The 25,248-nt window shown below is 44.6% G+C and overlaps 1 protein-coding gene across 2 annotated transcripts in view; it reads left to right on the top strand.

Annotated features, from left to right (window-relative positions):
• sorcs2 (sortilin-related VPS10 domain containing receptor 2) overlaps window positions 1–25,248 on the top strand; it is a 736,913-nt gene that overhangs the window by 575,901 nt on the left and 135,764 nt on the right. For both annotated transcript variants that reach the window (XM_055644862.1, XM_055644870.1), the window contains exon 10: window positions 2,801–2,947. In XM_055644862.1, coding sequence (XP_055500837.1) covers window positions 2,801–2,947 — 147 coding nt within the window. The remainder of the gene's footprint in view (window positions 1–2,800; window positions 2,948–25,248) is intronic.

The following is a 25,248-nucleotide window of genomic DNA, read 5'->3' as shown; positions in this document are numbered from 1 at the left end:
CGTGTAGTCCAGATAGCCATGTGAGTCAGTTGGTTTGCAGTGTATGTCGGTCAGAAGTCTGTCCCCTGCGATGGAGATGGTGAGGTCAAGGAATGGTAGGGAAGTGTCGGAAATGGTCCAGGTGTATTGGAGTGCCGGATGGAAGTTGGTGGTGAAGTGGATGAAGTCAGTCAGTTGTGTGTGGGTGCAGGAGGTGGCCCCAAAGCAGTCATCAATGTAACGGAGATAGAGGATGGGGCCCTGGTACGTATTGAACAAGGATTGTTCAACGTACCCGACAAAGAGGCAGGCGTAGCTGGGGCCCATGCGTGTACCCATAGCTACGCCTTGTGTTTGGAGGAAATGGGAGGAGTCAAACGTAAAGTTGTTGAGGGTGAGGACCAACTCCGCTAGGCGGAGGAGAGTGTCAGTGGCTGGGTATAAGTTGTTCCTCTGGTCGAGGAAGAACCGGAGGGCTTTGAGGCCATCCTGGTGGCGGATGGAGGTGTAGAGTGACTGGACATCCATGGTGAAGATGAGGGGGTGAGGGCCTAGAGAGTGGAATGCGCGGAGGCAGCGGAGAGTGTCTGAGGTGTCTAGAACATAGGTGGGAAGGGATTTGACCAAGGGGGATAGTATGGAGTCAAGGTATGTGGAGATGAGTTCGGTGGGGCACGAACAAGCAGGGACAATGGGTCTGCCGGGACAGCCGGGTTTGTGGATTTTGGGGAGAAGGTAAAAACGCAACGTGCGGGGCTGGGGAACGATGAGGTTGGAAGCTTGATCGGGCAGGGCGTGGGAATTGATGAAGTCGGTTATGGTGCTAGATATGGTGGCCTGGTGCTCGTCAGTGCGGTCATGGTCCAAGGGTAAGTCTTAAGGTAGCCACCAAATGCTGGAGTAACTCAGTGGGTCAGTCAGCATCTCTGGAGAGATGGAATGGGCGACATTTCTGGTCGAGACCCTTCCTCAGAATGAGAGTCAGGGGGAAGGGAAACTAGGGATATGGAAGGGCAAGGTGTGAAAACGACGAATTACAGCAGAGGATGACCAATTCTTGCTTGTTGCAGCACAACCGATATCTAAACATAGTACAGGTGCACAACCTTTTATCCGGAGTTCCGGAAACCGAAAAACTCCGAAAACCGGCCATTTTTTCCAGATGTCGTCTGCGCACCAAAGCTCGCGTTTGGCGCCAAACTTGACCCGAAACGACCCACGGTCAACCCAGGTCTGTACTACTGTAGCGGCTGCCTCATCCCCGGAGACCGGGAGACGCTTAAACATCTGTAAATCATTGCTTAAATGTTAGTCAGTTCGTTTGGAGGGCTTTTATGTGAAGGGGTAAACTTTAATTCTTAGTCCCCTACCTGGTCGGAGAGGCGGGGAGCGGTCAATGCCTTACCGGGTCGCCGTGCAGTAAGCTCCGCAGCGCTGTGGCCGGTGGGGCTGCGGGCGGCGCCGGTTGTAGCTCCGACCCCGGCAACTTTACCCCTGGCTGCGAGGCGCTCCAAATCCAGCGCGGCCCGCGGCCGGACGCCCCAGCTCCGCGAATGTTGGCAGTCGGCGGCGTCGCAGCGCTGGGATACCAGCGGGGAGCGGACAATGCCTTACCGGGTCGCCGTGCGGCAAGCTCCGGACCGCTGTGGCCGCCGACTCCCAACGTTCGCGGAGCGTCGCTGGATTTGGAGCCTCGCAGCCAGGGGTAGAGTTGCCGGGGTCGGAGCTCCAACCGGCGCCGCCCGCGGCCGGACGGAGCCCCCAGCTCCGCGAGGTTGGGAGTCGTCGACCAGGTAGGGGACTAAGAATTAAAGTTTCCCCCTTCACCCCTACTCCACCACCACCACATAAAATTTCTCCAAACTAACTGCAATGCAATGATTCTCCTGAGGCAGCTGCTCCAGACTTTTCAAGCCGCCTGCGCTACCTACCTAATCTACGCTAAAAATCTTCCATTCGGAAATCCGAAAATGTCCGAAATCCGACAAGTGTCTAGTCCCAAGGCTTTCGGATAAAAGGTTGTGCACCTGTACTCCATAAATGCGATAATAAACAATAAAAAGAAATTCAGTTTGAATACAATCAAATAATAATAGTGCAACACATAAACGATGCCCTTAGGTCTATGTAGCTCGAAGTACATTATAGTGAAATGCATCTTGATTTCCTGACTCATATTCACTGCCCCAACCAGTGAAGTTGAGGGAGAATAACACATGGCTTCTTTACTTCTCTTTCCACTTGTGTTGCCACATTCGGTGTGTTATGGACCTAGTCCCCAAAATCCCTCTGCATATCAACATTGTTAAGGTTGTTGGCATTAACTGTTTACCTTTGTAGCGGCACCTAGTGGTTAGGCCACTCTTGCTATGTGAATCATCGGCAGTCACGGGAAGGGGTCACAGGGTATAGGGGTGTGCCCTAGTATATAAGAACCGATCTTCCCTCTCTCTTCCTCTTCCTCTCTCTTCATGAGAGTGTCCTGCCACCTCAGCAGGAGCTCAACCGAGCCCACGAGGCAACAGCCTCTCAGTGACAACAATGACTATTATGTTAGAGTGCTAAACGTGCATGCATATCCAACCTACAATGCCTGAATAAAGAATCAATTTTATTCACAACATTTGTGCCTCTCCACCTTCCCTCTTATATTCGATCAAGCTCTCAATATGCAATAATGTAGAAAACCATGGATTAAGATGTAGGAAGAGGGAATTATGCCGGAGAGATCTTTGTGGACGAAATATTGAATGGGACTTTACTCTTGAGAGTTCTCTACTAAAGTTGTTGTTATTTTTTCCTACCTCTGTTTGCCTTTAAGGTACAAGGAGTTAAAGGCGTTTTCTTGGCAAATAAGAAAGTGGACGGTAAAGTGAAAACGTACATCACCTACAACAAAGGTCGTGACTGGCAATTATTAACTCCACCAGCCACTGACATGAATGGCAAGCAAACCAAATGTCATCTGGTAAGATTTGCCCTGGAGATTTGTTCCTACCGGTATAATTGTGAAGCATAATTCCTTTGAAATTCAAGTTTTGTTTTTTCTTTGACTGTTCGAACACTGTTGCATCGTTCACTGGTATTGATTCGTTTATGTGCAGCGGTTTCAGAATTTTAAATTTCAATCTCAACCTTGTAGTGAATGCGCATTTTGTCTGGGAAACACATCTCCCAAATAAGGGTGGCACTGATGTCTGGTGCTTGATTTTTCACAACTGCCAGCGTTTCACTGCACAGCAAACAGGACATAATCCAGTCTTTACTGCATCTGAAGGACGGTCTCGGCCCAAAACGTCACCCATTCCTTCCCTCCGAAGATGCTGCCTATCCCGCTGAGTTACTCCAGATTTTTGTGTCTATCTTTACTGTGACCCTCTCCATGGTGACATGCTATAGCAGAAACACTCCATGGTCAACATGATTGCAGAATGCGTTCTCTGACCTCAGCTGCCCAGCAACTGACTGTTTAAGGTTTAAGTGAATCGTCCTATAAATTGCACGGTTCCAGAGCTGTGAACAATGACAAGTGCCCTTTGAAACAATGTGACTTAATATCTAACTGAAGTACTCTAAATAAAATTGCCATCATTAAATATATATTCTACTGCATCTACAGGTTCCTCTCTATGGTAAGTAAATGGGAGAGAGCTTCTTAAAAAGCATCTATTTTATTGATTATTCAGCCAATAGCAAAGCTAAATTTATAATGTATTAAAAGTCATCTCATATAATACACATAATTCTTAAAGGTTTGTGCATAATGAATACATACTTCCTGTAATCTTCATACTTTAGTTTGCATATTAATATTTTCATCTATTATTATGATTGCTTTTTTTACTGACATAAAATCTATCAATAATTCTCATTTTACGAGTTTGAACCAATCGCTGGTTGGTCGCGATAAAAGAAATTGAAAAATAGTTTAAACTCTAATGTGAACTTTAACTCTTTAGTTTCTGAATTCACTTTGGTTACCTATGAGGCCCTGTAGAGAGTACATTAATGGTTTAAACAAAATAGTTAGCGTACTCAGCTTCACATTGTGTCAAAACTATCCAACAGCTTTAAAAACCTTGACATACCACTAATACTGAAAATGTATATCAAAGGTTTTGTGTTTGGGGTTGTAGATGAGACCCTGTTGACCTCCGTACTTTCTGACCTTATCTTACTATCTCCTGTTGCCAATCTCCAGATCCTTATTCCACATTGTTTAATGCCTTAAGGACCTGTACCACTTTTTTTCGGCGACTGCCGGCGTCATATCAGTGTCGCCAAAAGATTTTGAACATTTCAAAATCCAGCGGCGACAAAAAAAATCTTGCGACACTTGAAAAAACGCTGCGTGTCAATACGTCATTGCGCCGCGTCACCGCCGCATCACGGCACAAATTTTACAGTGACCTGGTACATCAGTCAATGATGCTGGCAGTCGCCGTGAAAATCGCAAGTGGGACAAGCCCTTTAGCACTTTTCAAATCTGAGCCAATTTCAGTTGTAGATTTCAATCTTCAGTCAGGTGTCCATTTCTCTATAATAGACACAAAATTCTGGAGTAACTCAGCGGGACAGGCAGCATCTCTGGAGAGAAGGAATGGGTGACGTTTCGGGGATCCAGACCATTCTTCAGACTGAAGAAGGGTCTCGACCAGAAATGGCTCCCATTCCTTCTCTCCAGAGATGCTGCCTGTCCCGCTGAGATACTCCAGCATTTTATGTCCGTCTTGGGTTCAAAGCAGCATCTGCAGTTCCTTCCTACACAGTCCATTTCGCTAAGCCCTGGAAAGACCATACTCACAGTTACAAGTGATAATCTTTGTGAATTGGTGCATGACCAAGTTTGTTCCTCTCAGTCTATTGCTGTGATGTACTTAATTGTATTCAACTCCAATCGCTCACCCATGTACTGGTTTGTAGGAATATAGACGCAAAATGCTGGAGGACAGCAGCGGGACAGGCAGCATCTCTGGATAGAAGGAAAGGGTGACGTTTTGGGTTGAGCCCCTTCATCAGACTGAGAGTCATGGGATCTCTGTTCAAATGAGACCAAGCTGACTATCTTTGATTTATCCCTCTTTTCCAGGTGTAGATTAATCCTGACCATGAGAAATGTTTCCACCAATTTCCCATCACGGACATTAGACACCGAAGCGTGCTTTCCAGCTACAGATTTGCTGCCTTCTAGTCATCTACCACCTCATCTATTGCCAGAAAAGATTCAAAAGTCTCTGGTCAGGTCCCAGCAAACTCCCAAACAACTAACAATTACCTGTTTCCCCTTTATCATCGTTACTGTTTTGCATATCTTTCATTCATTGTTCTATATCTCTCTAGATCATCGTCTATATCTCTCGTTTCCCTTTCCCGTGACTTTCAGTCTGAAGAAGGGTCTCGACCCGAAACATGACCCATTTCTTCTCTCTAGAGATGCTGCCTGTCCCGCTGAGTTACTCCAGCTTTTTGTGTCAGTTTCCAGCAATCTCTGTCCTTGCCATCTTTACTTTGGATATATCGCATCAACTCCTCACAATGGCAATAATACTTTATTAGCCAAGTATGTTTTGCAACATATGAGGAATTTCATTTGCCGAGTCAGTCATACAAGTAAAAAGCAACGGAACACACAAAATAGTAAGATTAAATGAGAACTTACCAGTTTGAAGTTTGATCTGTATTTTATGAGGAGGAACGTTGAGGGAATACGTGAAGAACCCGCTTCCAACGCATGCGTGTCATTCTTCAAAGCAGCGGTGTGAGGTCACAGGAACCTATAATGACCTAACATAGTAAGATTATCAAAGAGATACCAGTTTTTGATATGATCATAGGAGGGTGGGAGCGGAGGGCACGTATTCCCTCAACGTTCCTCCTCATAAAATACAGATCAAACTTCAAACTGGTAAGTTCTCGTTTAATCTTACTATTTTACTTCAGTCACTTGAGTGACTACGTGAAGATTTCAAAGCTCTGTGACCTCATGCCGTGGAACGAGTCCATGCTTCATAACTGCCTTGGGTATTGGGAGAGAGCATCATTAGTAATTTTAAAACACACTTATACAAAGAGTTGTGTGGTATAATGAAAAATATAATTTTTTTAATTGAAAATCATAGCCCTGTAACCTTTCGGGCAAATTATATTGTTGAACGTAGAATGGTTTCCAAACACGATGATGGCTCCAAAAACTGGTTTATTATAAAAACCTTTGGAAAATCCTTTCGGATAACCATCCTACCATTCTGAGGATTTGGTCTGTGGGTACCTCTAGAATTTTTGCTGCGGGTGTTGCTGCAGCCCTGGTGGAATGAGAGTTAAAAACATTAGTGTCTATTCCTGCCATCTTTAGGACATATTTGAGCCACCTTGATATAGTTTGGGTCGTGACCCTTTTGTGCGTTTTTTTGTAAGAGATTAACGCCATTTCCTGACCTCGAATGCTCTTAGTATATTCTATGTATAGTTGGATGTGTCTTGCTATACACAGTCGTTCGTCATATGGATATACCATAAATTCAAACACTTGACCCGATGAACCTGGTCTGTTTTGTTTTATTAAATCCTGTATGACAAACACCAGTTTCCCGGGTGAGATGATCAGGGAGTCCAGGCTCAGTTTGCTTAATGACTGGACTCGTTGTGCGGTAACTAACGCCATGAGCATAACCATCTTCATGGTCAGTTTCTGAAGTGACAATGCTGTTATGGGCGACCAGCTCCTCAGCATGTTTAGAACGACACCCACCTCCCAGATTTTGGAGTACCTGGTTTTAGGGGGATTTGCATTGAATATGTTTTGTTACCAGGGGGTGTGTTCCCACCGTGTGCCGCTCCGTTCCTTGTGATAGGTAATTGGAGAGTGCACTTCTGGCACTATTGATGGCACTGTAGCTCAATCGATTATCATAATAGAGGCTTGTTAAAATTCCAATACGGCCGGAATGTTCTTGGCCTTTTGGTCGAGGTAGTTGTCCAAGCAGTATATGCCCCATTTCGTGATGTGTCCAAGGTACTGCTTCCGTGTTGGCAGTCTTTGTGCAGATGAGATGAAATAGTAAGATTAAACGAGAACTTACCAGTTTGAAGTTTGATCTGTATTTTATGAGGAGGAACGTTGAGGGAATACGTGAAGAACCCCGCTTCCAGCGCATGCGTGTCATTCTTCAAAGCAGCGGTGTGAGGTCACAGAAAAACTATAATGACCTAAGATAGTAAGATTATCAAAGATATACCAGTTTGTGATATGATCATAAGAGGGTGGGAGCGGAGGGCACGTATTCCCTCAACGTTCCTCCTCATAAAATACAGATCAAACTTCAAACTGGTAAGTTCTCGTTTAATCTTACTATTTTACTTCGGAGTCACGTGAGTGACTTCGTGAAGATTTCAAAGCTCTGTGACCTCATGCCGTGGAACGAGTCCATGCTTCACAACTGCCTTGGGTATTGGGAGAGAGCATCATTAGTAAGTTTAAAACACACTTATACAAAGACTTGTGTGGTAAAAAACAAAATTACATTTATTAATTGAAATCATAGCCCTGTATTCTTTAGGGCAAATTATATGGTTGAACGTAAAATGGTTTCTGAAAATGATGATGATGATGGCTCCAAAACTGGTTTATTATAAAACCTTTGGAATGTCCTGTCGGATGACCATCCTGCCATTCTGAGGATCTGGTCCGTGGGCACCTCCAGCATTTTCGCTGCGGATGTTGCTGCAGCCCTGGTGGAATGAGATTTAAAAACATCAGTATCTATTCCTGCCATCTTTAGGACATATTTGAGCCACCTTGAAATAGTTTGGGTCGTGACCCTTTTGTGCGGTTTCTTGTAACTGATTAACAAGGCCATTTCCTGACCTCGTATGCTCTTAGTATTTTTGATGTATAATCGGATGTGCCTTACTATACACAGTTGTTCGTCATATGGATACGCCATGAATACAATCACTTGACCCGATGAACCTGGTCTGTTTTGTTTGATTAGTTCCTGTATGATAAACACCAGTTTCTCGGGTGAGGTGATCAGGGAGTCCAGTCTCAGTTTGCTTAATGACTGGACTCTTTGAGCGGTAACTAGTGCCATAAGCATAACCATCTTCATGGTCAGTTTCTGGAGTGACAATGCTGTCATGGGCGACCAGCTCCTCAGCATGTTTAGAACGACACCCACATCCCAGATTTCGGAGTACCTGGTTTTAGGAGGATTTGCATTAAATATGCCCCTCATAAGTTTTATTACCAGGGGGTGCGTTCCCACCGTGTTCCGCTCCAATCCTTGTGCCAGATAATTGGAAAGTGCACTTCTTGCACTATTGATGGCACTGTAGCCCAATCGGTTATCATGATGGAGGCTTGTTAAGAATTCCAATACAGCCGGAATGTTGTTGGCCCTCTGGTCCAGGTTGTTGTGCAAGCAGTATAAGCCCCATTTCTTTATGTGTCCAAGGTACTGCTTCCTTGTTGACAGTCTTTGAGCAGATGAGATGAGATTCATCGTCCTGTCTGAGAGCCCCATGCCGTGTAGTGGGTCTTTTAGACTCTACAAATCAACAGATCCATAGTCTTATGGCATGGATGGCTACCCCCAGTTACTGGATGAATTAATAAATTTGGGCTATGTCCAATAAGGGAACATGGTTCTAAAACCATCCCGTGTATAACTGAATACCACGGTTGAGTAGGCCAATCGGGTACTATGAGAATCCCAGATGCCGAATCTTGTTGAATTTTCCTTAGTACCCGATTGATGAGGCAGAACGGGGGAAATGCATAAAAGAGACAATTCCCCCAATGCAAAGAGAAAGCATCTGTAGCTTCTGCCCCAGGGTCTGGTTCCCAGGGCACATACCTTGGTAATTGGTGATTCAACCTAGATGCAAACAAATCAATATCTGGTCTGCCATATTTTGCTGCAATTTCAGCAAATATATTTTTATTTAACATCCATTCCGTGTTTTCGTTAAATTTGCGTGACCTGGTGTCTGCCACTAAATTTAGCTTACCTGGAAGGTAAGTAGCCGATATCCATATGTTTCTTTGGATACACCATTGCCAAATTAAATTCGCCAATTGATCACAAGATGTCGAAATGTTTCCACCCATGTGATTGATATATGCCACTGTGGTGGTATTATCAATTTGTAATCGTACATGCTGGTGGTTAATAGCTGAGCAATATGACTTAAGGCCATAAAAAGCCCCTAACATTTCTAGGTAATTAATGCCACGTGAGTTAAGTAATACTGCCTCTTCTTCCTTCCATCTCCCTCCACAACTGGAAACAGAGTTAGTGGCTCCCCAACCAATGGCGCTGGCATCTGTTTGTAATACCATAGCGGGTTGTCAATAATGATGGGGTTGGAGCAATACCTAATATTATGAACCCACCACTGTAGTTCAATGATAGCTTCCGTAGGCAGCTCCATAGGTCTATCAAAATGACCCTTGTTAAATTTGAGTGCTCTAATTTTGGCTCTTTGCAAATTTTGATAATGTAATGGCCCAAATTGTGTGGCCGGGAAAGTGGCCACAATTTTCCCAATTATTCGGGCTACCCGTCTAATGGAGAGTCTGAAGGTGTTAAGAAGCTCGCTGCAATCCTCCTGAAGGGCTGCGGCTTTATCTATTGGTAAAGTTATTAACATATTGACCGTGTTAATGGTGAATCCTAAATAATCCATATTAGTTGCTGGTATCAATTTACACTTAAGTGGATGGATGACAAAACCTAGTTGTTCAAACAATTGTTTTGTGGCGAGCACTGTTTGATATGCCAATTCATAAGTTGTGCCAACAGTAAAGATGTCATCTAAATATGCCATCACCCTATGGCTTTGTTTACGTAACAAAGCCAAAGCCGGTTTCAGAATTTTAGTAAATAATCTCGGGGCTGATGTTAGCCCATTTGGTAAGGCTCTATATTGCCAAAGTTCCTTCATCCAGTTAAATTTCAAATACCGTCTGTGATCCCTGCTGATGGGTACTGTATAATATGCATCTTTTAAATCAATGCTTGCCATATAGAACCCAGTTGACACTAATTCTTTAGCAGTAATAAAAGTATCCATTTTAATGTGAACATATTGAACAAATGTGTTCAATGTAGAAAGGTCAATGATAATCCTGCAACCCCCATCTTTTTTATTTTTAATAAAGATGTTTGATACAAATTCTAATTTTTCATGAATAGTATGCTCAATCACCCCTTTTGAGGACAATCTTTGTAGCTCCATGTGGGCCTTAGATTGTTCAGCTTTTGCAAGGACAAAAGTCCTTTCTGGTATATGTTGAACTGGGGGTTTTTGGGGATAAGTAAATTCTATCAGATAACCTTGAATACTGCTAAGAATATATGAGTCTGTAGTGATTTTACACCATTCATAGCTGTAGTATTGCAACCTCCCCCCCACCATAGTGGGTCCCTTTTTTACAGAAGAACCACACCCACCTACCTCCATGGTTACTGGTGGTTGACTTATTTCTTTGGTTTCCTGAAAAAGGGGGGTTCTGGTTTGATATCCTTTCGGGGTTGTGTGTGAGGTTGAGGCTTCCGCATCTTCCAGGGTGGCCGGGCCTGGCCATACCCTAAAAAAGGCTGCTGTTGGTAATGTTGATTTTTGGAAGTGCGACTGGTCTGAGCCACATTCTTAGGTCTTGTATGTGGCTGATATCTAGCTCCAAAATAGGCCTTTGCACTGGCTTTAATGAGCCCTAGTGTCTTTGCTTCGTCATCAAGTTTTCTGACTTGTGCGGTCAAGTCCTTCCCAAATAAAAGGGTTGATGTATTGGTGGTTTTTTGTTTGCAGATAGGCGCATATCTGGGGTCTAGTGTTGGCTGAATGGCAGTCTTCCGCATATTGTTTAATTCGTATTGCACATTGAAAAACAGAGCTAGTGCGTCCTGATGATTTTTGGTGAGCTCTGTTTTGTCCAAGGTGCGGGTGTAGGCCGTGATACCTGCCGTCAGCCCCTTAAGTGTTCTCTGGATCTTGAGGTCTTGAGTTCTTATGTTCCTCCCCATATGCTGCCAAATAGATTGGTTCACGGTGGGCACCTGTAATGCCTCACAGTTTCCCGGTGGCCAGAGTCTGGCCAGAGTTTCGGTGAATATTTCCTGTTGTAGCTTGTGGCCAGACATATACTTGCTGCCATCCTGGGATCCAAGTCTCCCCCTGTTTGACTTGGCATGAAATAAGTGGCCACCATGTCCAGCAGAGTCCCTGCTGTATTTGGATCATGGGCCTCTGTATTGTCGGGCTCTGGCCCCTCAGGGTCCTGCCCACTCTCCTCCGAGGAGTCTGAGATTTGTGGGGGTCCCTCACGGGGTATCCCTATGGGGCTTGCCTGCTCACTCTGGCAAGTCTCCTTCTCGGGACTGCCACTGTGAATGAGCTCCTTGAGCAGCTCCTTTAAGCGCTCTCTGTGCTGGGCTGCACTAGGCATTTTAGGCTGCCCCAAATCTTGCAGGCTTTCAGTAATGTGCTGTTTTCTGCTATATCCCCGCTGCTCCCGTCCCTGGTACTCACGGGTGCTGGCTTGCGGGCTTCCTTCATCGGGCTGCTGACCATACCGTTCCTGACTGTGTTCCCGGTCCGCGGTGTCTTGTGGCTGCTCTGTGTGCACCCACTCATAGCGGGTTAGTTGCGTCCCCCGCTCCTCAGCCGTAGTGTGTTGATATGGGCTGGTCTCCCGTTGCGGCACAAAGTCGGGCTCTTCCAGGTGGTGTGTCTTTCGCCGAACTTTTCCTCCCGCCCGGGCAATAGGTTTTGGTGGTGCCAGAACGGTTTCTGGCACAGCTGGTACCTCTGACGAGGTATCCATAGTCGGCGGCTGCTGTTTCTGCCGTTCACCCGTGTTCTCCACGCGTTTGTCGGGCAGCTTCTTTGCAGGCCGCTTCCTCTTAACTCTATCCATTTTCCTATAAATGCAAAAATGTAGAGTCCTTACCTGCCTTTTGCTGGTCCTTTTGTACTCCCGTTACTGGGGGACGTCCTCCCCCTCCTGTTGACTCGTACAATGCGTGTAGCGATATGACACGCATGCGCTGGAAGCGGGGTTCTTCACGAAGTCACTCACGTGACTCCGAAGTAAAATTCATCGTCCTGTCTGACAGCCCCATGCCGTGTAGTGGGTCTTTCAGACTACAAATCAACAAATCCCTAGTCTTATGGCATGGATGACTGTCCCCAGTCACTGGATGAATTAATAAATTCGGGCTATGTCCATAAGGGAACATGGTTCTAACACCATCCCCTGTATGACCGAATACCATGGTTGAGTAGGCCAGTCGGGTACTATGAGAATCCCAGATGCCGAGTCTTGTTGAATTTTCCTTAGTACCCGGTTTTTCAAATACCGTCTGTGATCCCCTCTAATGGGTACTGTATAGTATGCATCTTTTGAGTCAATGCTTGCCATATAGAAACCCAGCTGACACTAATTCTTTAGCAGTAATAAGAGTATCCATCTTAAAATGAACATATTGAACGAATGTGTTTAGGGTTGAAAGGTCAATGATAATCCTGCAACCCCCATCTTTTTTATTTTTAATAAATATGTTTGATACAAATTCTAATTTTTTCATGAATAGTATGCTCAATCACACCTTTTGTGTACAATCTTTGTAGCACCATGTGGGCTTTAGATTGTTCGGTTTTTGTAAGGACAAAATGCCTTTCTGGTGTAGCGATATGACACGCATGCGTTGGAAGCGGGTTCTTCACGTAGTCACTCACGTGACTCCGAAGTAAAATACATTTTAACATAAACATCCACCACAGTGACTCCTCCACATTCCTCACTGTGATGGAAGGCGGAAAAAAAATTAAAATCCCTTTCCTTCTTTGCTCTTCCGCGGTCGGGGGGTCGAGCCCTCCATTGACGGGACGATTTTGACTCCCGTAGCCGGTGGCGTTTGTGCCCTCAGCATCGAGGCAATCAGCTCCTGCATCGTGGGGATGTCAGCTCCCCCTATATGGCGATTGGATCCCGAGTCGGTACTGGTCGAGCCTCTGCATTGTTGGAGCTCACGACTAGCCTCTCCCGAGACAATAGACAATAGATTATAGGTGCAGGAGTAGGCCATTCGGCCCTTCAAGCCAGCACCGCCATTCAATGTGATCATGGCTGATCATCCCCAATCAGTACCCTGTTCCTGCCTTCTCCTCAAATCCCCTGACTCCGTTATCTTTAAGAGCCCTATCTAGCTCTCTCTTGAAACTGCGAGCTCCCGATATAAAGTACGCGGTTGGAACATCGATCCCAGGCAAGGGATCAACTCCAATGTTAAGTCCACGCCCCGCGGTGGGGCTCAAATCAGTCCGAGGAGGCCTCCAGCTCCATCGATGGTCGGCCGCAGAGCGACCGGAGATACGACCCGGAAAACAATCGGATCTCTGGTAAAGTAAGAAACTCCAAAAGAGTTTCCCCCTCCCCCTCCCCTCCCCAAGCATAAAACTAATGGGAGAACATTTATCCACACCAAAGCCTGATGTGACAGCTAATACTTCTTCCTTTGTAATACTAACATTTTCTAGATTCTCAAGAGTCTGGCATGTTCAATTGTCATACCGGCAAAGGAACATTGCCGCTCTCTCCCCGAGTTCTCCACTGACAATATCCTTCTTCTTAGTGAACACTGATGAGAAGTACAGAGGTTTCTCGGGTTTCGGGGTGATGACCTGACATAATGGAAAGCACACTTTGTGTATATTATCTCATTATTAAAGTATTTTACAGGACACAGCAGGCCCACACACTTTAACGTGGTTGCTTTTCTAGTCTAGTTTAGTTTAGAGAGGCAGCATGGAAACAGGCCCTTCGGCCCATCAAGTCCGTACCGACCAGCGATTCTCTCACACTTGCACTATCCTACACACACTGGGGAAAATTTACCAAGCCAAAGCACCCGGAGAAAACCACCGCAGTCACAGGGAGAACGTACAAACTCTTTAGTCAGGAAGGAGAGTTGGAAGGAGAGTTCCAGAAAACCTTCCTCGTCACATGTTTCCGTATTGCAAACCCTTGACAAAGATTGACAAAATTTGTCATTTTGTTCACAGTTTGTGATTGTGTACATTATTTTTCACATAAATTCTGTAAGAGTGATTTTTATTCTGCATCTTAAATTTTTTGGTAGTGATTTGTGAATTCTTAATGTTTATACGATCAAATTTCTGGTACCCAAACCGCTGTAAATGGGGTATCCTGTAATTATAATAACGAAGAAATGTTTAATGGTATTTATTAACGGCTGAGTGCAATTAGTCCTCGGGGGAATTTTTAATGAACTGAAAGAATTATAGCAAGTGTGTGTAGAGCAATGCAAAATAGGCAGCTACAAAAAGTGGTCCTTTCTTACTTAAGCCGGTGTGGACATTTCTCAGGAGAGGAACTCTTACATAACTCAGGGACTGCCTGTGTTCATTTATGACCTCACCGGCTCACTCCATTCATAAACTGTCTTTAATAAATCGGGTGGGGCAGCGGTAGAGTTGCTGCATTACAGCACACGAGACCCAGGTTCGATCCTGACCACGGGTGCTGTCTGCACAGAGTTTGTACGTTCTCTCCATGACCCGCGTGGGTTTTCCACAAGATCTTCGGTTTCCTCCCACACTCCAAAGATGCACAGGTTTGCAGGTTAATTGGCTTGGTATAAGTGTAAATTGTCCCTAGTGTGTGTAGGATAGCGTTAATGTGCGGGGATCACTGGTCAGTGCGGACTCGGTGGGCCAAAGGGTCTGTTTCTGAGCTGTATCTCAAAACTAAAACTAAATAGGTCTTGCTCTTTCCCTGGTTATCATTGTGCCCCTAATGTATGTAATTTTATCTGCCATCTATATTTCACATCTTCCTTTGCCCTTCAATTTTTTTTAAAAATAATTTCTCTTAAGCATTTTCTGTATTCCAGAATGGCCTCACCCTTTGTCAGTTCTCTCCACCTGCTATATGCATTTTCCTCATCCTGCCCTTGACGTCCTTGGACTTGTTGCCCTTATCTTTCACCTTGATAGGAAAACATTGGCTGTGAATTCTCATTATTTTTCACTTTTTAATGATAATTTCCTCCATTGCTTGTTCAATGTAAATCCAGTACAGGAAGCTTCCCCTAGTCTATCTCAGTCATTAGTTTAGTTTTAGAGATACAGCACGGAAACAGGCCCTTCAGCCCACCGAGTCCGCACCGACCAGCGATCCACGCACTTTAACACTATCCTACACGCACTAGGAACAATTTGGGGATATGGAGGTGGGGGGGGGGGGGGGGGGGGGGGGGGGAGACCAGAGCAACTGGAAAACAATAATTGGCCTGTCCCACTTAGGTGATTTTTCAGGCGACTGCTGGTGTCTGTCAAGTCGTAGCAGGTTGCTGAAAAACCGGCGACTGGAACGTCGACACACACACACTGTCAGAAAGGGACACACACACACATCGCTTCCTTCACCAGCCCGTTATGCAGGCGGGGGACAGGGCAAGCGGGGGGAGCCCTGTCTGAGTGAAATTCACACGGCGCAAAGCCAATGTGATACAGACACGCACCGCGATGAACAGGAAGGTCGGCGCTGTAATTAAGATGGTGAAAGCACAGTGTACGGGAAGGGTTACGTAAGTCCTTTAAAAGAGGGGAGAGAAGGGGTAGGCAACTTTTAAGAAGCCAGAGATACGCGGCTGTGAAGTTCGATGGACATTAACATTACCGGTCGGTTATCCTTGGTTCTGAAAACTACTGTTTACGTTGTTTTTTTCCCAATGAGCCAATGAAATTCACCGGTCGGCACCGGCTACAACCTACGGGAACCTATGACAACCTACCCACTACCACTGCACCTAATTGAAATTTGAATAATTAGCGGAGACCAGAATGATGCCGCGACTAATTCCGAGAATGCGGGAACTACTCGCAACCATGAAGGCGACTGCCCAGCAACCACCCGCGAACATGTGGCGACTGCACAGTCTCCTGTAGTCGCCTAAAAAGTCGCCTAAGTGGGACAGGCCCATTAAACAGTCACAGAGAGAATATGAAAACTCCACACTGATAATAATGTTCATGATTAAACAAACCCAGGTTGCTGGCGTCATGAGGCACATCTCCTCCACATCTTCCTTCTGCTTCCCAAGTAATATTTTCGGAGCTGAAATCCTCCACCTTTATAATTACCATTACAATATATGTTGAATACATTTCTCTGCTCCCCATTTTGGGGAGGCAGTCACATTTTAACAGGGTATGCTATAAACCGATTGTTAGAAGGTCTATAGCATACCCTGTTAAAAAGTGACTGCCTCCTTTTTGTTGCTAAGTTCTAACCAAGTGGCATCATTTGAAAATTCTTCTATCATTCGGCACAGTGGCACAGCTGCTGCCTCACGGTGGCAGAGACCCGGGTTTGAACCTGACCTCGGATGCTGTCCGTGTGGTGTTTGCATCTTCTCCCTGCAAATGCGTGGGTTTTCTCCGGCTGCTCCGGCTTCCTCCCACATCCCAAAGACATGCGCAGTTTGTAGGCTCATTGGCCTCTGTAAAATGCGAAAGTGAGATAACATAGAATGTGTTAGAATGGGTGATTGACTCGGATAAATACTTTGGTAGTTGACCATTACAGCACCAACTATATTTGAAGTTACCTCTTTCAAAATTCTCTGGGATGTAAATTAGCAGGAACTTCAGGCTTTCATATTCATCAACTTTTCCAGTGTTTTTTTCTAGTTACAGCATGGAAACAGGCCGTTCGGCCCACCGAGTCCACATGACCCCTGCACATTAACACTATGCTACACACACTTGGGACAATTTACACATACACTAAGCCAATTAACCCACAAACCTGTACGTCTTTGGAGTGGTTTTGTTTGTGCTAAATATGACCTTTAGTTGCTTATTTTCAAATGATAATATTGATCAATAATATTGATTACTAATAATGATTCTCTTATATCGAGTATGGTTTGTATGTCTTCCATGAAAATAGACACAGTGTTTAATGCTTCTGCAATTTTCTTATTTCCCTTCATAAACCCATCTGTGTGTCTTTAAGGCAGCCTGATTTGTCCTCAGTAATCCTTTTCTATATTTGTACATGCCCCTAAAAGCTCCTATTTAAAACTATTATGACTATTTGTGAAAGATTTCTATCTTTCTCGCCAGGTTCCTCTCACATTCTTTCTATTCTTCCTTTTTTCAATGCCTTAGTCCGCACATACTGGTTCTAAAATGCCCTCAATCCTCAGGCTTACTGCTATTTCTGGCAACGTTATAGCCTCCTTCTTGGATTTAATGTGACTTCCATCCATGGATGAAACACTTTTCCATTATCAGTATTAGTACTGTGAACGTTTTTTCTCCCATTTTGTGCACTGGTTCTTTAACTGTTAACCCTTGTCTCCCCGCTGTCATACCGTTGAAATTGCCATTCCCGTTTCACAAAGACCATCCAATTGCAGTCACGTAACATCACCTGCTCCACTTCAGTTTAATAACTTCAGAACCTTTGCTCATTGTGTTTTGGTGATATTCAGACAGCACTATCTGATGTCCTTTCCACGCTGCTCTCACTATAAGGTACGTTTAATTCAATAATGTGCTTGAGTTCCATCCCCTGCCAGGTCCTGATCAATGATCACTCTTTTCTTGACAACTTACATCAATCTTAGTTCCTACATTCTATCTATTCAACCTGCTCCTCTTGAACCCAATACCTCTGGATTCATTGAGTCATGCAGTACGGAGAAAGGCCCTTCAACCTATCTTGTCCATATTGACCAAGATGCCCCAATCCACGCTAGTCCCATTTGCCCGCATCTGGCCCATATCCTTCCAAACCTTTCCTACCCATCCACATGTCCAAATACTATTCCCTGCTAATTGTTCCTGCTTCACCAACTTCATCTGGCAGCTAGATCATATACTTACCACCCTCTGTATGAAAAAGTTGCCCCTCAAGTTCCTTTTAAATCTTTCCCCTTGCACGTTAAATCTATGCCCTCTAGTTCTGGATAGCCTTACCCAAGATAAAAGATTGTGCATTTATCCTATCTATATTCTCTCATTATTTTATACACCTCTTTGAGACCATCCCTCAACCTCCTGCAGTTCAAGGAATAAAGTCCTAGCTTGCCCAACTTCTCCCTATAGCTCTGGACCTCAGGTCCTGACTTGATTCTTGGAAATCTTTTTGGCACTCTTTCCAACTTAATGGCATCTTACTTGCAGCAGAGTGAACCAGGCTGAACACAATTCTCCAAGTGCAGCCTTGCCGATATCATGTACAACAATAACATAACACTCTAACTTGTGTCGGAAGGTTTACACCGAAGATAGACACAAAATGCTGGAGTAACCCAGCGGGTCAGGCGGCATCTCTGGATGGAAGGAATGGGTTACATTTTGGGTGAGAAGAAGGGTCTTGACCCGAAATGTCACCCATTCCTTCTATCCAGAGATGCTGCCTGTCTCGCTGAATTACTCCAGCATTTCGTGTCTATCTTCGTCCGAATTTCTATAACAACTAGAGAGCGGGCCTCATTGAAGACCCTCAGACTATCTTTTATCGGACTTTATTGGACTTTATCATCCACTAAATGCTATTCCCTTTATCCTGTATCAGATAGTGCACAGCTTGATGGTAATCATGAATAATCTTTTCACTGACTGGACAGCACGCAACAAAAAAGATTTTCACTGTAACCCACTGTATAGAACACTAATAATAATCTAAACTCCACTAATACCCATTTCCCTGTCTGATGACCAGCGTGCCAAAAGCCTTTTTTTATCACCCAATCTATATGAGGTGCCACTTTCAGTGTATGCATGTACGTAACCTTAAGGGCCCTTCCCACTTGGGCGTCATTTGCGCGTCACGCAGATGGCGTGCGAAGATTTTGTACATCCCAAAATCCTGGAGCGGCGCGTAAAACCGCACGTCACTGCCTACATCACCATGCACCATGCGCTCGTAATGCGCACCATGCGCGCATCACGTGCGCGTCACGTGCATCGTGACGCATAAATGATGTTGCGTAAGTGACACGCAATTGACGCCCAATTGGGACAGGCCCTTAAGATCCCTTTTCTCTGCTACTGTTGACTGCCAATGCACTGCCCTGATTTCACAAAATGCAACACTTTACACTTACCCACAATCAACTTCATGAGCCATTTCTTGGCCCACATACCCTGCTGATCAGATGCCACTGTAATCCTGATAATCATCTTCACTCTCTGTGATACCACGCCTTATTCGTGTCATCTGCAAACTTACTAATCATGAGGGTAGATACATCTCTGGAGAGAAGGAATGGGTGACGTTTCAGGGCGAGACCCTTCTTCAGACTGATCATTGATGTAGATGACAAACGGCAATAGGCCCAGCATTGATCCCTGAGGCATTAAACTAGTCATGAGCATTCAGTCATAAACGCAACCGTCCACCATTCTCCTGTTTCCTGCTATGAAGCAAATTGCGTACCTAGTTACCCAGATCTCCCTGGATGTTATGCGATCTAACCTTTCAAAGCAGCCTATCATGTGGAATCTTATCAAAAGACTTATCCACAATCTTCAAAGACCTCAATCAAATTAATGAGTCATGAAACCACGCTGACTCTCGCTAATTAATAAATGCATGTATATCTTGGATTGTCACCTTGTCGTGGTGGAGAACCTTGTGTGGACCTGAGATCCTGAGAGTGATGTCGTCTGGAGCTATGCTCCTGGTAAGGTCGATGGGGAGGTCTCTGACAAAGAACAATCCAACCAAGACCTCCATGTTGGAACAGGCAGAGGACGATGGCTGACCTTAGTGGAGCGTCACAACAGCTGGGAAGGCAGATGAAGGCTGCAGCAGAAAAGGGTCTCTGTTCGTCTTGGACTCCATGCCACTGGATCCTGACCCAGATCTGTCAAGGACTGTGTAGTGGCTGTCTGTCATGACCGAAGAAGAAGATGAAGATCTTATCCCTCAATCTCCTCTCCATTAACCTTCCTACCATAGATGTTAGGTCTTAATGGTTTGTTGAACTTTAACATTTTAGAGATACAGTGGAGAACAGGCCCTTCGGTCTACCGAATCCACGCCGACCAGTGGTCACCCCGTACACTAACACAATCCTACACACACTAGGGACAATTTACTATTTTTATTACCAAGGCCAATTAACCTACAAACCTGCATGTCTTTGGAGTGTGGGAGGAAACCGAAGCACCAGAAGTAAGCCCACTCGGCCACAGGAAGAACAAACAAACTCTGTACAGACAGCACCCGTAAACAGAATCAAACCCAAGTCTCTGGTGCTGTAAGGCAGCAACTCTACCGCTGCACCACCATGCCGCCCATATATTGTTCCGCTATTGTTCCAGGTTTTACAGACCTTAAATAGAGGCATAACATTAGCTCAACGTAATCTACATTGTCTTGCCATTTGATTATTCTTTTTTTTTTTTTTTTTTTTTTAATTTTATTTTTATTAGAAGTACGGTAAATTACAATTCTACACAACACATATATCTTAATACATTTTTAGTACCGCTTCATTTTTTTTTTTTGAGCTTTAAGAAAAAGGTAGAAGTAAGGAAAGTAAAGAAAGTGCAAGAGATTCGTGCAGTGCAAGAGTGTAAGGAAAAGAAAGCCCCTTAGGAAAGAAGTTAGAGAAGGAAGTAAAGGGAGAAAATAGACCCTAGAAAAGAGAGAAAGAGAAAATAGAAACAAACGCTCTATTATAACATTAAACTCCGCAGAAAGGGGACTACCAACCAAGTCTGTTTTTGTTATTTTACCTCCCGTTACCATTTGATTATTCATCTCAAACTTTTGACTCTATTGATAGATATGTATTGAATTGTACAGACAAAAATGCTGGAGGAACTCAGCCGGTAAGGAAGCATTGACAAAAGTTCCTCCAGCACCTTTGATTTTTTCAGCATCTGCAGTTCTTTCTTAAACGTGTATTGAATTGTGTAATCATTGTACACTAACTACATTTTCCTTTCTTGATCTCCCTCTAATTTGTAAGATCCTCTTTTTTGTCACAATCTTAAAATCGCTTTTGGTCCAGCATATTTTTCAAAATATTTTGTTCATTTCTTGTCTATAAAGCTGTTTGGAATGTTTTGCTGCTTATGGGCCTGTCCCACTGTACGAGCTAATTCAAGAGTTCTCCCGAGTTTTCCCCTGATTCGAACTCGGAGAATTACGGTAATAGCCGCTTGTAGGTACTCGGGGCTCTCGTGGACATTTTTCAACATGTTGAAAAATCTTCACGAGTCTTCACGAGCTTACCGCGTTTTCCGAGTACCTGCCATTAGCGTCACGAACCGCTAAGAGACGTCCCGAGCTCCGACGTACCCGCTACATACATTCTACGTGCTTACCACGAGTTTGATTTTTTTTTAAACTCGGGAGAGCCCTTGAATTACCTCGTACAGTGGGACAGGCCCTTTAAGGTGCGGTATAAACGGAGGTTGTTGGTGAGTGTGTGTGTAGGTTCACAGTTATGTTGAATTACATGCTGAGTAAACGCGGCTCTTTTTCAGCGATGGAGACATTTGCTTCGGTCTGACTGAGCAAGAGAGTGGAGATGTCAGATGGTGCTGATTGTGTACATTGAACGCTGTTGTAAAATGCTTGTGTGCCACGAATACAGAATCAGACTTCACTCAACCTGGCCTTCTCATCAAATAGTCAGCAGCACTTACTATCCAGGCTCACATCTTGATAAAATAAAACATAAGGTGAACTAAAAGGAAAGAAGAGAGCTACCCAGAATTGTCTTCACGTTATAAATTATAGTATAGCTATATAAAGGTTTATAGAGGAGGAACTTCTTTAGTCAGAGGGTAGTTAATCTATGGAACCCATTGCCACAGAGGGCTGTAGAGGCCAAGCGTGAATATTTTGAAAGCAGAGAAAGACAAATTCTTGATTAGAACGGGTGTCAGAGGTTATGGGGAGAAGGCAGGAAAATGGGATTAGGAGGGAGAGATCTGCCATGATTGAATGGCGGAGTAGATTTGATGGGCCAAATGGCCTAATCCTACTCCCGTAACTTGTGGACTTGTGAAGGTTGCCAAACTAGTCTTAGCACTGCATTAAAAAACTGATACGTTGTGAAGGGCCTGTCCCACTTATGCGACCTTTGCAGGCGACCGTCGGCACCCGTGATAGGTCGTGAGATGTCTTGAGAGGTCTCCTATGGTCGTGGGAGATCATGAGATGTCTCCTATGGTCGTGGGAGATCTCCAAAGAGTCGTAGCGTCTTTCTGGTCACCGCTGAAATTTCAACATGTTGAAAATTCCGTCGACCTATCACGGGTCGCGGCAGTCGCCTGTAAAGATCGCGTAAGTGGGACAGGCCCTTAATTGTGCAGCTTTTATTTTGGCCCTCAGAGAGCTGATATAAGGTTGCTTTCAAGTTAGCTCTTGAGCTCTAGACCTGGAATCAGCTTATAGTGCAGGGAAGATCTAAGGTTGAGGAACAAATGTTGATCATGTGCGATTGAATCTTCTTTGCCTTTTAACCATAGTGATTTGCGATGGTGAAGAAGAGGAAACGGTTATTTCACAAATCAGATCCAGTGACTTCTTGTAGCCTTTTGATCTACATTCACAGCTTAATTTGTAAAATTAATTTGCTCTTCATTGTGGAAGGAAGAGAATGAAGTCTCCAAGGATGATTTAAAAAGAGTTTCACAGAATTGTGGACTGTGATTTGGGATTTGATTCGGAGAGTTGATATTCACTTGTCACTCAGAGTTATTGAACCTTGAATAAACTGGTATGAGTTCATTCCATGAGTTCTCCCGAGTTTGCCCTGATTCGAACTCGGGAGATTTACAGTAATGGCCACTCGTCGGTACTCGGGGCTCTATGTGGACATTTTTCATCATGTTGAGTCTTTCCGTTCTTACCTGCCGTTAGCGAGTCTTCCCGAGTACTGCCGTTCGCGTTACAAGCCGGTAAGTGACGTCCCCGAGCTCCGACGTACCCGCTCCGTTCATTCTCCATGCTTACCACGAGTTTGATTATTTTTAAAACTCGGGAGAGCTCTTGGAATGAACTTGCACCGTGGGACAGGGCTATAAGACTTCCCAAAGGCAATGGTTGGGAGAGCTTTTGAAAGAGTGCTTGCATTCTTGTGTTCCGGGCATATGCAAGCAAAATAAATGGTTCTCAAAGGGGATTGTAGTTAGCTATGCTGGGAACAGCCAGTGAGTTGATAGAAGAGGCCAGGAAGCACTAAGTGCAAGCTGATGTTTGGATCACGGTGGAAATCCATCAATTTTCTCTCATGCCCAGCCAGCTTCTATGAAGTGCTTGCTTAGTTGTAGCCTGTAGTTATTCTTTTTCTGGAAGCAAGGTCACAATAGACAATAGGTGTAGGAGTAGGCCATTCGGCCATTCGAGCCAGCACCGCCATTCAATGTGTTCATGGCTGATCATCCCCAATCAGCACCCTGTTCCTGCCTTCTCCCCATATCCCCTGACTCCGCTAACACTATTTCCAGACTGTCCCCAATTTCTCTTCAGCTGCCTGCTGGAGCCATTGTATTGAGCACAGTGAATGTGTTCCTACACTGTTGCCGGGAGGGAGTTCCGTTTTGTTTACCCTGTGACAGTAAGGAAACAAGCGGTGTGGTACTTATGTCTTTCCATGATATGAAATTTGGAGGGTAACTTGCACCAGCATAAATCTAAGTGTGCAGCACAGTGGCGCAGCGGTAGAGTTGCAGCCTTACAGCAGTGCAGACCTGGGTTCGATTCCGACTATGGGTGCTATCTGTACAGAATTTGTACGTTCTCCCCGTGACCCCCGTGATTTTGTATGTTTCTATAAGATCCTCTCTCAATCTCCTAAATTCTAGAGAGTATAAACCAAGTCTATCCAGTCTTTCTTCATAAGACAGTCCTGACATTCAGCCTGGTTGATAGATTTTCTCTGAGATCTTCGGTTTCCTCCCACACTCCAAAGACGCACAGGTACAGTATGTAGGTAAACTGGCTTGGCAAATGTAATAATTATCCCTAGTTAGCGTAGGATAATGTTAATATGCGGGGATCGCTGGTCAGCGCGGACTGGGTGGGCCGAAGGGCCTGTTTCCTCGCTGTATCTCTAAACTAAACTAAATGTAACCCAAGTTTTGTTAATAACAGATATGCATTTCTGCATTAGTTGCAAATTAAGCTGTTCAACTTTTCTTCTGAAATGATAGAAAGTAGACTGATATAAAGCTAAGGGTAGTTAAGCATAGAACGGAAGAGAGTCAACAAGATGTTACCTTGGAAGAAATGGTTTTGCTATCAGGAACTACTTCATAGGCTTGTTTTTCTTGGAGTGGAGAAGGCTTGAGGGGACAGACACAAAATGCTGGAGTAACTCAGCGGGACAGGCACCATCCCTGGAGAGAAGGCATGGATGATGTTTTTGATCGAGACCTTTCTTCAGACTGAGGGTCAGGGGAGAGGGACACATAGAGATATGAAAGGGTAAGGTGTGAAAACAAGAGATCAAAGGGGACAATGTTCAAGGAAATTGTAAAACGGATCATGTTGGCTGAGGGGAAGGTGACAATGAGGCATACAATCATTAAAATTTAATCAGGAGGTCAGTTAAACTAGTTGGGGAACTGGGATGGGGGAAGGATGGAGAGAGAGGGAAAGCAAGGGCTACTTGGAGTTAGAGAAGTCAATGTTCATACCACTGGGGTGTAAGCTGCCCAAGCGATATATGAGATGCTGTTCCTGCAGTTTGCGTTGGGCCTCTCTCTGACAATGGAGGAAGCCCAGGACAGAAAGGTCAGTGTGGGAACGGGAGGGGACAATAAACCAGGAGATCACATAAGCCTATGCGGACTGAGCGGAAGTGTTCAGTGAAACGATCGCTGGGCCTGTGCTTGGTCTCGCCGATATATCGGAGTGTTTGTGGAGAGCCTAATTGAGGGATCCAAAATGATGATAAGCATGAATGGGATTGATTGAAATGGTTTTCCCTTGCCAGAGGAATACGAGTTTCGATGGGAATTCAGGAATTATTTTTTGTTAAATTGATGGTGATTGGAATCTGGAACACACTGCCTGTGAGGGTTATGGATGCAGGTATTTCAATATTTGTCAAATACTTAAGATAAGCATTCGAATCACTGTGAAATAGAAAGCTAGGTGCTAAGTGCTGGAAAATAAAATGACAGTAAATAGAAGAAGACTGCTTTGACATATGAGGCTGCAGAATCTGATTCTGTACTCTCTGACTATGATCTATGATT

The sequence above is a fragment of the Leucoraja erinacea genome, chromosome 1 (assembly GCF_028641065.1).
Source record: "Leucoraja erinacea ecotype New England chromosome 1, Leri_hhj_1, whole genome shotgun sequence".
NCBI classification, from domain to species: Eukaryota; Metazoa; Chordata; class Chondrichthyes; order Rajiformes; family Rajidae; genus Leucoraja; species Leucoraja erinaceus.
Note: the sequence above shows the minus strand (reverse complement) of the source record. Positions and strands in the feature narration are given on the sequence as shown.